This window comes from Pithys albifrons, chromosome 2 (genome assembly GCF_047495875.1).
Source record: "Pithys albifrons albifrons isolate INPA30051 chromosome 2, PitAlb_v1, whole genome shotgun sequence".
NCBI classification, from domain to species: domain Eukaryota; kingdom Metazoa; phylum Chordata; class Aves; order Passeriformes; family Thamnophilidae; genus Pithys; species Pithys albifrons.
This window is the reverse complement of record NC_092459.1, coordinates 108,961,874-108,976,168: the sequence shown is the minus strand read 5'-3', so window position 1 is coordinate 108,976,168 and position 14,295 is coordinate 108,961,874. Positions and strand designations below refer to the sequence as shown.

The 14,295-nt window shown below is 41.3% G+C and overlaps 1 protein-coding gene across 2 annotated transcripts in view; it reads left to right on the top strand.

Annotated features, from left to right (window-relative positions):
- Positions 1–14,295, top strand: part of VPS54 (VPS54 subunit of GARP complex) — a 48,958-nt gene that overhangs the window by 13,757 nt on the left and 20,906 nt on the right. For both annotated transcript variants that reach the window (XM_071582051.1, XM_071582050.1), the window contains exons 6-10: positions 1,831–1,865; positions 3,129–3,260; positions 5,890–6,275; positions 11,825–11,951; positions 12,974–13,081. In XM_071582051.1, coding sequence (XP_071438152.1) covers positions 1,831–1,865; positions 3,129–3,260; positions 5,890–6,275; positions 11,825–11,951; positions 12,974–13,081 — 788 coding nt within the window. The remainder of the gene's footprint in view (positions 1–1,830; positions 1,866–3,128; positions 3,261–5,889; positions 6,276–11,824; positions 11,952–12,973; positions 13,082–14,295) is intronic.

Below are 14,295 nucleotides of genomic sequence, written 5' to 3'. Positions count from 1 at the left end.
ATGAGCTTTTTCAGTCTAAACAGTCTCAGCTCTCTCAGCCATTCCTTCTTGTCTCCTAATCATCTTTGTGGCTCTTCACAGGGTTCACTCCAGTGTCTGGATCTGTCTTGTACTGGGGAGCTTAGCAATGGGCAGCTGTAGCAAGGCTGAATTTCAAGATTTTATGGAAATAGTTCAGCTAATATGAAACTGGACAAAGGAAAGTGAGAGGCAAAATGCAAGAGAAAAGACAAACAAAAGAAAAGAAACACTTTATAACTTGGAGAAAGTTTTTAATATTTATTTTAATTTACGTTCTAAAAATGTTAGCATAAGAGGGTTCATTTACCAATCCCTGTTTGATAAGGCTTATCTATATCAAGGTCTGCAGCCAGAAGTGTTCACTAGTTTACTTTTGATCAAGGTGTTTCAGTTGACTTTCTTCCAACTTTTCTGTGCAAAAGGAAGCCCTTCTAGAGGAGTTTCTCTGTATGGGTGTTATTTTGGAATAGCTGCTCGTGAGTTAATCTGCAGAATAAAAGTTCCTTCCTCAGTCTTAATCAATTTGAAAGAGTCTGAGTCTTTTGTTTTTAAAAAGAGAAAGTTACTGTGTCTCCAGACTAACTGGGAGTTCCTTGGGTAGCTGGACAGTTCCTACTAGAAGCATTATTTCGTTCACTGAAACTCGTGATTTTCTGTCATTTCTGCTGTTAGCATTTCCTGTCTGACTCCAGCCCACAAGAGTTGGCCTTTCACTTCCATAAGAATTGAGCTGTCAAAGTCTGAGGAGAGCAGGATGATTCCAAGGTTGTCTTTTATATTTCAGTACAAATAAAGTAAGAAACAAATCGAGTAAAAGCCAAAGAGGTGAGAGCAGTGTGGGAGATGATGCTGAGGCAGCATTTCCTGTGTTCCTCAGGGATGAGCAAACTGTTCAGCAGAGATATGGGCTTGTTGCTTTTAAATTCCTCAACTTCTTTGTCGTCCAATGTGCCCCCGTCTCCATAATGCACACTAAGTGTAAGTAAGGGAGGAAAAGAGGATTTTGGCTGAACCTCAAGAGTCTGAATTTGCCTTTTCTTCAAGTTCTGCTGGTGTGTGATGATGCAGCTCCTTCACCCTCTGCAGGGTGAAGGAGCTGCAGGTGTCAGCTCAGATCACTCTGTGGTGCAGTACAGCTGCTGTGCTGCTTGCTCAGTGTTCCTGGGGCTCTGTCCTGAGCCCTTGCTCATACTTGTTGCCAGTCTTTGTGCATCCAGTCTCCAAGTGCTGTGCAAAGGTGATTGTCTGGCCAGCTTCAGTCTCAAGCATTAAAACTGGGATGGTGTTAAAGCACCTTTTCCTGGCCCATGCCCGTGAATTAATGAATGTGAAGTTCTAAGTGGATTGCTTTGTATGACTAACATTGTGACTGTCAAATCAGCCAAGTGCAAGCACCTTTGAGTACTCTGAGCATGAGACCTGAACTACAAAGGATAACAAAGCTTTTCAAAGAATTAAAGTATTTCAGGTTGGAAGGGACTTCAGGCCTTTACTGCAACTGCCATCTCAAAGCCAGTTCAGCTGTGAGGTCAGGCCAAGCCATTCAAAGCTTTACCAAGAAAATCTGCAAGGATGGAAAGTACCCAGCTCTCTTGAGCAGCCTGCTCCAAGCCTTGATTGTCCTCCTGGTGCAAAAAGTTCTCCTTGTGTCCAATCAGAATGTTTCATTTCAATTTATTGCCCTGTTCCCCCTCTGTGAGGAACATGGCATCATTGTCTTGAAAACTTCCTTACAGGAGTCTCTTGTTCAAGGGAATTGTTTTCCATTGTCTGCTCATGAATGACTACTTGTTTTTGATTTAATTTTAGATAAATCCAGGACAGATCTGGAACAAGTACCTAAGGTATGGCTTCTGTGCACTCTAAGCTTTTGTAAGGTTTTCTTGCATGACATGTACTGTGAATATATGCATGTAGTGTGTAGAAATTTTGTCCTTGTTGATTCTCAAGAGGATCTGCAGTGCTCAGAATTTTAAAAGACTAAGAATGATTTGTTAGCCTTTTTTTAACTTGTTATTTCCCATGGTCTTGATTTTTTTCCTTTGAAGTAGAATAAAAATACCATTATTTTTTTCACCTTTAAGTAAGTGAAGTTAAAACCTCAGTGCTGAGCAAAGTTAGCCACTCTAGAAGGAAAGGGAAACTGAAGAATTTGATAGAATTATAACTTAGCATTAGATTTAACTCCTTGAATCCTTGATCAAAGCTCCTGCATGTATGCATGCAGCATATATGATGTGGGGTTTTGCATCAGGTTGACAAAAGACACAGCTCCAGAGTCCATTTGAGTGTGAATAATATTTTCTAGGTACATTAAGAAGTTAGTGTTAATGTGGGTCAGCATCTCTGTGCCAGTCATGTGGGCTGTGACTTGAATAGCTGTCACTACAATGTTTAAAGTCCAGGAAACAAGAGTGCTTGAGTGTGGTGTGATGCTGTAGCCTGTGTTGAACCTTTTAAAGTTACACTTCATAAATGTGGGGAAGTAAGTTTGCTGTCTGCCTGGAAGCTCGGGGTTTGTACCAGTTTTGTCAAGTGTCAGTGATGTTATCAGAGAGAACTTTAGATCAATAGTTGGCCTCAACCTCTTGTTAATGTTGTGTGTTACTGACTCTTCCTGAGCACATTTGCTGCATCCTGCTTGACACTCTGCTCCATCCTGGCTACACTTGCTGTACCCTGACAGCTGGCTCAGTCTGGTGGAAGCTGTGGCCCCAGAAATGAGCAGATCAACACCAAGATGCCCCTGTTAGTGAAGGAGCTTTGCTTGCATTCCCTGGAGGACCCACCTGCACTTTAATGCCACCTATTTTTGCACACTTGGGATGTTTAGATCATCTTGGGTGTTGGAATACTGATGTAATTTTGGAGCTGTGCCTTCCTCTTTTAGCATGATAAGATTTTGTCAGGTCACATAAGCTTTTAAAGTGTCAGGTGACTTGGTTGTAAGGTCTGGAATGAATTTGTTTGTCTGGATAATTGAAAATTTGGATTTTGAAATCAACAAATAAGGTCTCTGTTAGCTTAATAAGACAGGTGTGTTTAACTGGGGCAAAAAATGTAGGGGTGAGTGAGGCACATTTATTTCTTTTGTTTTTCTATTTCAGATTTTTATGAAACCAGATTTTGCCTTGGAAGATTCCTTAACATTTAATACCGTTTTACCATGGTCTCATTTTAGTACCGCTGGTGGGAAAGGAAATCGTGACGCAGCTTCCTCCAAGCTACTTCAAGAAAAGGTACAACTTTGATACAAGACATTCCATTGCAGCTGTTTAGTTACTACAAGGAAAGTCCGTGGCTGCTGTTGAGTACTGTTGGGACACCACTCTTGTAGGCTTTGTTGTCTCTCATTTTACATCCTGCAGATTGTTTGTAAAGAAGCATCTTACTGAAAGAGAAAACTTCTTTCCCTGCTACATAAATCTATCAAATCTGGAAAAAAGAATCTGAGAATGATGTAGTGGCTGAGTCTTCATGAGGGCTAAAACTTAGCAAAGTAGGTATATATTGAGAACTTCAGAGATGTGGAGCAGTTTCTGAGGAAGGAAGAGCAGGAAGGCAAAGCTAGAGGTTGTACATTGTGTAAGACGATTATTTTCTCACATCTCAGGAAAATTCCAGATTCAAGGCACTGTGGTTTCTATGCTAAAAGCAATACTAAATCCTATGAGGTTTGTATTTTAGGAGATTCCTTTTTCTTTTGTTGTCATGGCATCTGCACTGATCCATTTTTGCATTTCACAGAGAAGAGCATGAAAGCAGAAATGTCTCTTTCATATTGGAAACAGAAGTCCTTACTTGGTCTTTTTATTTTTTTTTTGTTGATTATGTAGTCACACTGTAAAAAATCTCATAATGAATCATCTTTATGGTACAAATACCCATAAAATGCTTTTAGAAAATCTGCATAATTTTAGAGTCTGTTTTCTGACTTTAATTTCCCCTTCTGTTTAATCTACCAAAGTTTTCGGGAGCTAGGGAAAAAAATAGAAACTAGTGAGGTATATTAAGGAAAAATAACATGAGATCTTTTGGGAAGTGTTTCCAAATTTCCAGGAGTTAGCCTTCCTGCTCTCCTGCCAGGTCAGGAGGAAGAGCCAGGCTGTGCTGGAGGCCAACTCAATTGTTCATCAGGTTGTCCTCCACACTTGGAGGAATACTTTGGAGTTCCTTGAGGCAGTTGCTGTCTGAAGATGACAAAGCAGTGTCTGGCATATGTTTTAAACTTCTGAAGTGTTCCTGGCAGCAGCAGGATGGAAACTCAAGGAGGGCTTTGAGTGAAGGAGCCCCAGAACCCTCTCTGATGCAGAGGAGTGAGAGTAAGGCTTTGAATAGCCACGAGCCACACTGCTTTGAGAGGGGATACGAATACCTGAGTAGCACAAAACTGTTCTGTTGCCTCCAAAGCCACATGCCTAACAAAGTATTACACTGCTTCATACTACTGAAATGAGCCCAAATTTTTTGTTTTACTTTTTAAAGACTCTGAACTGCATGAGGTTTTCACTAACCACATGTAAATATGCACCCTGCTGCCATAATTGTCCTTAGCTCCAGGCACTGTTTTTCAACAGGATTTTGAAAACCCTGCCTCAGGCACACCAACTTAAGCTATTAATGCTTTTGCACTGCTGCTGATCTACTTGAACAATTTCCCCATAATATTTTTCTCTTCCTTGCCTATTGCCATGTATTGCCCTACTTTGGGACTGTAAGCTATTTGAGGCAGGTACTGTCATTTTTATTGTTTGTTCTACCTCATTTAGCACAGTGAGGGGACCTGGGGCATCTGGTTGGTACAATCACATAAACAAATGTTTGTAATAGCCCTTTCTCTGATCCTCATGTCACAGTCTGTCTTGGCTTTTCCTGTGGCTAGGTGTGTCACAGCTGGTCAGTGGAGGATGCTTTTGATTAACCATATGAACAAAAGAGATGTGTTTGTATTGTATGAATCTCCAGTGTATCCATAGAAAATATGTGAAAATAACTGTTAAGAAGGAAACATTCTCCAGCTGATTTCCTCTCCATCTCTGGATCGGCCTTTTGAAATTCAGCATGAGGTTTGAATGGTTGGCATCTCTTAGAAACCAGGTCATCTGAGTATTAGCATTCAGATGAGCATCCTAATGCCTCAGTCCTTTGAGTTTGCATATTCAGCATTAGCCAGAACACAGAATTTTTACAGGTCGAATAATCAGGCCAACTCTGGTCTGGTAACTGTTCAACACAGAGAAATGGAATTTCAGGTTCTGAACATGTAGGTATAGTCTGTCCCTGGGAAACCCACAGGAAATACACTTGGTAGTAACTCCAGCTTGTTGGCAAAAAACAATTACAGCCAGAGGTATCCTGAAGATTTTTCTACAAGGAAGGTACTACAGCTTTTTAAATAAGCAGAGCCATTCCAATGGTGTGTCATCAAGTACAGTCAGCTGCACCTTTAGCAGCCTCAGTGACACTAATTCTACACAGAATAATTGCCTGTGTATAGTGCTGTTGCTCACAAGTCAGTATCCAGAGCAGTTTCTGGTTATTGTCCATATTCTAACAGTGCTGGTGTGCAACCATGTGGTACAAAAGTTTGGGTATTTTAGAATCATTTGCTCTTCTAACTTGTTATTTTCAAGCAGGAGATGCATCAAATCAGCCTTCCCAAAGTGATTTTGAGTTCCTTTAAAAAGAAATTATTAAACCACAATGGGTAGTTATTTGCTTGCTAATATGGCTAAGGGATTTAACTGTTATTAGCAAAATTTCCTTGTGGTACAGTAAGACAAACACTCTAAGAGTGTATTTGCATGGTGATAAAGCTTCTAAGTCATAACAATAGTGTTCATTTTTCCTCTTCCCTCCTCTTCCTAGCTGAGCCATTATCTGGACATCGTGGAAGTCAATATTGCTCATCAGATTTCTCTGCGCTCAGAAGCATTTTTTCATGCAATGACCTCTCAGCATGAGTTGCAGGACTACCTCAGGAAAACCTCCCAGGCTGTAAAATTGCTTAGAGAGAAAATCTCTAAAATTGATAAAGTAATGTGTGAAGGATCGCTTCGAGTTCTAAGACTGGCACTCACCAGAAATAACTGTATAAAAGCATACAATAAATTGAAGTTAATGGCTACTGTACACCAAACACAGCCCACAGTACAGCTGCTGCTATCCACTTCTGAGTTTGTTGGAGCTTTGGACTTAATAGCAACAACACAGGAGGTGTTACAGCAGGAGCTTCAAGGTATTCACAGTTTCCGGTAGGTAACATCTGGGAAAGAAATAAAATGCAAGTAGAGCTGGAATGTGTTGAGCACCTTATGCTGGCTGAAGGGTTTGTTCTACCTTTGTTCATTCATTCCTAGAGGACATAGTACGAAAGATGCAAAATATAAGCGTGGTATGAGCAGTGTGAGTAATGCCTGATGATTTGGGGGATTTTTCAATGGGATGAACTTTTAAGATCTGGGTGCTTTGTGCTGCATTCTTGCTTACAGATGTTTTAGGGATGCAGAGATGAGAGTCAAGCTGTGGCTGGGCTCAGATGTTTTAGGGATGCAGAGATGAGAGGCAAGCTGTGGCTGGGCTCTCACCATTCATGGTGTGTAACCCACAGGTGAGAGGTCTTTTCCACTCGGGGATCTGCAATCCTCATGGATGCAGCTCCCCAGGGATGGGGTCCTTGAAACACAGATCCACTCCAGTCCTGTGTCTTTAGTGGCTGACCTGGGCTTGTGATGTTAAGGGAATATGCACGGCCAGTGTGTCAGATAGGTCAGCCCCAGCCTGGGCTTGTGCTGGAAGGAGCTTTGCAAGCAAAAGCCAGTGCAAAACTGTCAGGCCATGGCTCAAAGTGTGGTCTGAGATTGACAGCTGGTCAAATGGGATGTGTTCAGCCATGTCTGCTCTTGTGGACAGGGACACTTCCTCTTGCTCCATCCAGTTTTGTTTACTGCTGAAGTTGCGAAGGGAAGAACAGTCAGGAGTGCTGCCCAGGCTGCTGCTGCTGTGCTTTTTTTACTCATGTTTGCTGCAGTAGTGGGAATGTGATGGATTCTGTTAATAGTGGATACTTAGAGCTCCTCTGGGACATGCTGCTGCACTGGACAAGGTTCTCTGATATGCAAAATATTAATACAGCAGAATTCCTTAAGCTCATGTAAAATAAGCTGTCACAGACAGTTTTTTGAAAAGTGCTGTATGCAAAGCTGCCAGCATGGTGTGGTGTTGGCAGAGGTAGTGTGTGGTTAAATCAGCTCAAGGCTTGCATCAGCCAGCTGAGGAGCTGTGTGCTTAGTTTTCTAAGCCGATGGCTCAGTGAGGGAGTGGTTTGTTTCGAGGTGATGTGGTTCCTGCAGCCTGGAGGTCCACAGTTTGCATAATAAAAGCATGGTTGTTGCTCAATAACTGTAACAGGAACATTCAGAAATTTATATGGTTACTGCTCTTGTCCATCTGTTCTGTCAAGCTCTTCTTATCACACCCCTTCCAGCCGGTTTGGAAAAATACTCAAATTTTATGTAGAAAAGATCTCAGAAAAAAGATGAAAAAATATAAAAAAAAAATTTAAAGAGCTAATAAACTGTCAGGACAAAGGTTGCTGGAAGCTGTTCGTGTTTTTCTAACAAACCTAGAAACAATCTGAAAGGGGTAGATTGTCGCTTTTCAGGTACCTCAGTGCAGTTTCTGTCCTCTTAGAATCACAGAATCATAGAATCGATTGGGTTGGAAAAGCCCTCTGAGATCATCAAGTCCAACCCTTAGTCCAACTCCAGTCCCTTTACCAGATCATGGCACTCAGTGCCACATCCAATCTCAGTTTAAAAACCTCCAGGCATGGGGAATCCACCCCCTCTCTGGGCAGGCCATTCCAATGTCTGATTACTCTCTCTGGAAAGAATTTTTTTCTGATCTCCAACTTCAATTTCCTGTGGCAGAGCTTGAGCCCGAGGCCCCTTGTCCTATTGCTGAGTGCCTGGGAGAAGAGACCAACTCCCACCTGGCTAGAACTTCCCTTCAGGTAGTTCTAGACAGTGGTGAGGTCACCTCTGAGCCTTCTCTTCTCCAGGCTAAACACCCCCAGCTCCCTCAGCCTCTCCCCACAGCACTTGTACTCCAGTCCCTTCACCAGCCTTGTTGCTCTTCTCTGGACTTGCTCCAGCCCCTCAAGATCTTTCCTGAACTGAGGGGCCCAGAACTGAACACAGTACTCAAGGTGTGGCCTCACCAACGCAGAGTATAGGGGAAGGATCACTGCCCTGGTCCTGTTAGCTACACTATTTTTGATACAGGACAGGATCCCATTGGCCTTCTTGGCCTTCTCTGTTCCTCCTCTCAACCACTTGATTATGGTGCATAGACCGTGGCTGAGTCACATTGCTATTGACCTTGATGATAGTCGGTGATTTCTACAGCCCTGTGGCAGCGTCAGCCAGAATTAGTTGTGTCCTGCAGCCCAGTAACCTGAGTGCTGTGTCAGCAGAGAATGAATTCTGGTGTCATTGTGGTTGATGTCCAGGATGTCCCAAGAATGTGCGTTATTTTAAAATTACCCTCAGATGGGGAGCATATTTACAGGTAGGTGTTCCTCTTGTCTGTAAAGAATAATTTCTATGAATAAAGCTTAGTTGTTTGGGGGGGGTGGGGGGTGGGTGGTTGTAGAGTTACAAATAAGGGTGTGAGTGGGAAATTTCCCCTCTGCTTTGGATAGTGAAGGCTCAAAGGGTTGAGTTAAGGATAGTTTAAGTCAGTTGCCCCACCAGACATGGAAGTGCAGTTGAGAAGCCCAACACAGTTCCCAAATCTCACAGTGGCCTGTGGATACAGCTTGTGTGGAGAAATAATGTGCACTGGAAAGATGGAGATCTTGATAAAACCCTCTCAGTAGAATGTTGTGTTTCTGAAACAAGAAAAAAAATTTAAAAATCTCATTTGGTGACAAGCACACATACTTCAGCTTTTCCCAAGAAAGACCAGATGGGGGGTCTTGCTTTGTTCTGAGCAAGAATGCTGCAGTTGTCAGGTGGGTTGAATACTTGGTTTATTTTAAGAAGAGATGAACTTCCAAATCAGTATCTCATTTAGGAAAAAAGATAGTAATTGTTTTAAAAAATAACTTGTGTCTGATTTAAAAAACCAAACCAACAACTTGTGTCCATAGATAATAATTTTGCCCTTGTCATACTATGTGCAGAGAAAAATGTTGTTTGTTTCTAGTTAAAGCAAAAACTGAAAGAACCTTAATGGTTCTGTGAAGTAATAAATTGGTGTCTTTAATCTACATTAGTATCCTTAATGATGTATCTGTCAGTTGTAACTGCTTGCTGTTACTCTAGGATACAGTTAAAGTTTTAGAACTCTAACCTTTTCAAGTTCATCTCTTTCATTTTACAAAAAAAAATACTAATGTGTTAACTGAATTTCAAATCTGTCCTGCCACTTACTGCATTGTTTCCACAGTCCTTGGGGGTTGATGGAGATACAATGGTTTTATATTTTTGCAGAGGTATGCTGGCAAGCCACACTTGTGTAGTTTTTTTTTACACAGTAAAGCCCAGGTACATGTAAAAATTGTTCTTATTTGTATATTTCAAAGGAAGTTACCCAGCACTCATCATTTTATGCCATAGAGTTGTCATATTCAGTATTCATTGAAGGGATGCAATGTATGACTGGGAGCTGTTAAGGGGTAATTGCAGGTGGTTTGCTGGAGTGTAAATTAAGGTTTGACTTGTTCCTGCACGTTTGAGATGGGGGACATTTTTGTTGCTGTTGGGGACTAGAACATCTTGGGCAGAGTGGTGAGAGCAAGTGCTGGGAACTCCAGTTGCGTATTTGCCTTTCTGGGATTGCAGAGGGCAGAGTTGTGTTTCAGTGCAGTAAAACAGTGAGCCAACAGAAGGCCAATGGGATCCTGTCCTGTATCAAAAATAGCGTGGCCAGCAGGCCCAGGGCAGTGATCCTTCCCCTGTACCCTGCCTTGGTGAGGCCACACCTTGAGTGTTGTGTTCAGTTCTGGGCCCTTCAGTTCAGAAAGGATATTGAGGTGCTGGAGCAAGTCCAGAGAAGAGCAACAAGGCTGGTGAAGGGACTGGAGCACAAGCCCTATGGGGAGAGGCTGAGGGAGGAGGGGTTGTTTAGCCTGGAGAAGAGGGGGCTCAGAGGTGACCTCATCACTGTCTATAACTACCTGAAGGGAAGTTCTAGCCAGGTCGGGGCTGGTCTCTTCTCCCAGGCACTCAGCAATAGGACAAGGGGGCACAGGCTCAAGCTCTGCCAGGGGAAATTGAAGTTGGAGATCAGAAAAAAATTCTTTCCAGAGAGAGTAATCAGGCATTGGAATGGGCCGCCCAGAGAGGTGGTGGATTCACCATCCCTAGAGATTTTTAAACACAGATTGGACGTGGCACTGAGTGCCATGATCTGGTAAAGGGACTGGAGTTGGACCAAGGGTTGGACTCGATCTCAGAGGTCTTTTCCAACCCAATCGATTCTATGATTCTATGAAAACACAGTTACAGAAATAATGTGCTGAAGAGCATCTTCATGCTCTCTTAAGTAGCCTTTGTGTTGTGGGTGTTAGTCCTTCAGTAAGTGCTGCAAGTCCAGTTATTACATAGCAAATAATAATCTTTAGGGAGTTCTTTTCTATTGTGTTTGTTCTGAAATGTCCATGGTGCAACTGGCTTGGATTTTCTAGAGGCCGTTTTTCCTTAAATTGGATATTTGAAATATGTCTGCTTTGTCCATTCTGATGAATTATTGAACAACAATTTCAAAAGCATCATCTTGAAATTAAAAAAAAAAAGTTAATTTAATCTGCTGAATTCCAGATCCAGCAAGATTCTTTGACTTCAGCTGGCCAGGTTGATTTCTGCAGGGAGGAGTTACCAGGGAGTCATGAGCTACATGAGCCAGCACTGTATTAAAGCCATATTTATCCTTCCCACTTTGTATCCAGGTTTATGTAAAATAGCACAGCTCCTGTTAATTCTTATTGGCAAAGTGTCTTTGTTTGTTTTTGTTGAAGAAAAAGCAGTCTGATTTTTGCAGATATTTGTTCCCAGCTGTCAAGGGAAGTTGAAAAGCCTGAAGTGTTCAACATCTCTGAAGTTCCCACTTTTAGTTTTACTCTTGCTAGAAGTTTCTCTGGCTGCACAGCTTTTAAAGAGTGCTTGATATTTCTGATGTGAGAAATTCCTCTGTGGTTCTGTATGACAACAGTCTGCAAAATATGGTTTAAAATCTCCAGCACATGGAAAAACAATTTTCATTTAGAGTAGCATAAAAATGGCAAGTTTAGAAACTCTTCTGTGTTCTCTGAAAGCCATCCTGTCACGTAATGCTATTACTGCATCTCAGTCTTGTGAATTTAATGTGTGACATCAAAAACTCGAATGTTTGAATTAGAGGAACTTGTAGACTGATGAGCTGAGGAACTCAACACGCAAATGAAGTATTCCTTCTTTTCAACACCCTTGTACTGACAAGCACTGAGTATTCTTAGTTCTGGTTCACTTCATTGGGCAGAGAGGTACTTCACACCTTCCAAAAAAAACCCCAAAAAGCCCTACTTCCAAATTTTATCCTCCATCAATATTCAAGTCCATATGTTTTGGTGCAAGGTGACGGTGTCTCCGAAAAATGCATGGTTTCAGCTGCTCTGAGGAGTGAAAGATTGGAGCCTCCATTAAGCCAGCCTTGATTGCATGGAAATTACCTGCTGGGTGGTTATTTTCTTCAACTGTGAACTAATGATTCATTTTCAGGTTGATTATTTAGCTCATGTCTCAATGGCTGTTTTTCTTAGGCATCTTGGCTCACAGCTTTGTGAACTGGAAAAGCTGATAGATAAAATGATGATTGCAGAGTTTTCAACTTATGCTCGCAATGATTTAAATAGACCCCTAGAAGATGATTGCCAAATTCTAGAAGAGGTATGTCTGTTATTGAAATAAACTGTCTGATGAATATGTTTGCATCCTTAACATACTTAATTAGCACCAACTAATTCACTCAGGTCCCTCGTAGCAACACTGTAATTTCAGACTATTTCTCTTCTCATCCAAACCTCCTCCTGGCCATTTATTTTTGTGCTTGGCAAAATTAAATAATTTTAATTAAACTCAGAACTCCAATCCAAGCCCACTTTATTTTTTCAAAATAATCCGTTCACTTTTCTCTATTTAAGTGTATACTGAGTTCACTTCATGAACCTCAGCATGTAAGTGGAAAAGAACATGGACTCTTGTCGACTTGGCTGTAAAATTTCAGTTTTGCAATGAAAGCTGATATTTGCATGTTGTTCTCATTCTGTCTCCCTATGCTTTTATGGGTGTTTATATCAAGCATATGGTTGCCCTGAATAAATGCTTCAGTGTGTGTGTATATATATATAAATTCCTCATTCCTCTGAAGATCATAAACATATGAAGATTAAGCTGTTACTGCTTTCTAGCCTGGAAAAGATTTTGCTGCATTTTGCCTGTACTGTTCTTCAGTAGTTGCTGGACCCTGTGAACTGTCCAGCCTTGTTTCATCCATGGGTCTCATGAAATGTAGTGATTGGCAATCACACTGAAATAGTCCCTTTTTTCCCTATGGTTTCTCCCCCCTCTGTTCTGCAACGTGCCAACCTCTCACTTGGGCTGTTTTTAGTGTCAGTCTTTGCTCAGGGTTAGGAAACTCACTCATCATAAGAAATACCCATGTTTTTAAGCCCTGGTGAATGAGACTAACCAAGGAACAGGCAGGAAAGAGGGTGGGAGGAAGGGACTCAGCTGGTGTTGCCACAGGGAACTTTGTATATCTAAAGCAAGGAATTAGTCTGGAGGCACTGGACTGATCTAAATGCTGTTCACTGTGTGTTTCTTACTGCTGTGCAGTTTCTTAACATTCTTTCTTGCCTCCACCTTGATGTATTTCACATGTTTTTTTCAATTTTACTTCTTCTTGATAGGAGAGACTCGTATCTCTAGTATTTGGGCTTTTAAAACAAAGGAAGCTAAATTTTTATGAAATATATGGAGATGAAATGATTAATACTGCGAAGAACATAATTAAACAGGTAAGCCAAACACTTCTAATGTATCAGACAAGCTTTCCTCAACCTCTTATAAATTATTTTTTGAGTCATTAAGGGCAGCTCTGAAGTATTTTGGAGCCTGGGGGTCTCTCATTTAGAGCAGCTGAGTTTGCAGACACCAAGGGCTCCCTGAAGTACAGAGATCTGTTTGCAAAAAAGACCTGTTGGAGGGTGTGGGTAGCATGAGCAAAACAGACCCCAGTTTTCTCTGTATAATTACAATTGTTCTGAACTTTCCTTTGTCTTAACACAAGGCTCTCCTGAATAGTATAGTTGTGTAATAACACTATGTTTCATTAAAAAACCCACAACAAAACAAACCCCAAAACCACACCAAAAAGCCTTCCTCCCAACCTTCTGCAAAGAAAAACCCCAAGTTCTTGGTGTAAACACATAAAAGGGAATCAAAGAACTTGGCAGTCGAAGGAATCAAATTCCCAACAAATGCTACAGAAAACGTTGCTTGCCTTAGTGTTAACACAGACCTAGCATAGGCACATGATTAAAAAGTTGGAAAACATCCTGGCCTTCTGAGAGACCAAGGTGAAGTAATGAAGAAGGTAGAAGAAAAGCTTACCTTTAAGAAAAAAAATCATTGGTGTGGTGGTTTGCTATTTAGAATATGTTATCATTCAAGCCAAAAATTTTTGTAGATAAAACCAGCTGAAACCAACCATTGAAAAAAGTTCAAATTACTTCTTTGGGAGGAAAATGCATGGGCTGGTTTGGATAGTGACATGATGGCCTTTTTTTTGCAAACAACAACATAGACTGAATTTTGAGTGTGTGTTTGGTACTGTTAATTATTCATCTTCTTTGTTTGCACACATATGTGAGCATATTGTATAAGAGGTGTTGTCTTTCCCTAAAAACACATGGTTATTTCAAGAGTTATGCTCTGATGTGCTCTGAGCTACCTCTTGTATCTCACAGGCTGAGAGATAAGTGCTGGCTTTGCCATCTCCTATGCTCATAGTCGGCTGTTCACAGCTGTGTTGTGAACTGGGTTGGGAAGCCTTGTTTTAAATAGTTTGGATTTGCTTTTTTAATATTGTTAATTGAAGGTTTTTAGCCAGAATTGGCTCTCCCAGTGCCCTTCACATTGCAGCCCTGTTCTGGGAATATTCGCCTTTATGTTGAATTTTTCAGGTGTCACCCCTGCTTAATAGTAGGCAAAGTTTAATCAACTTCCAGTG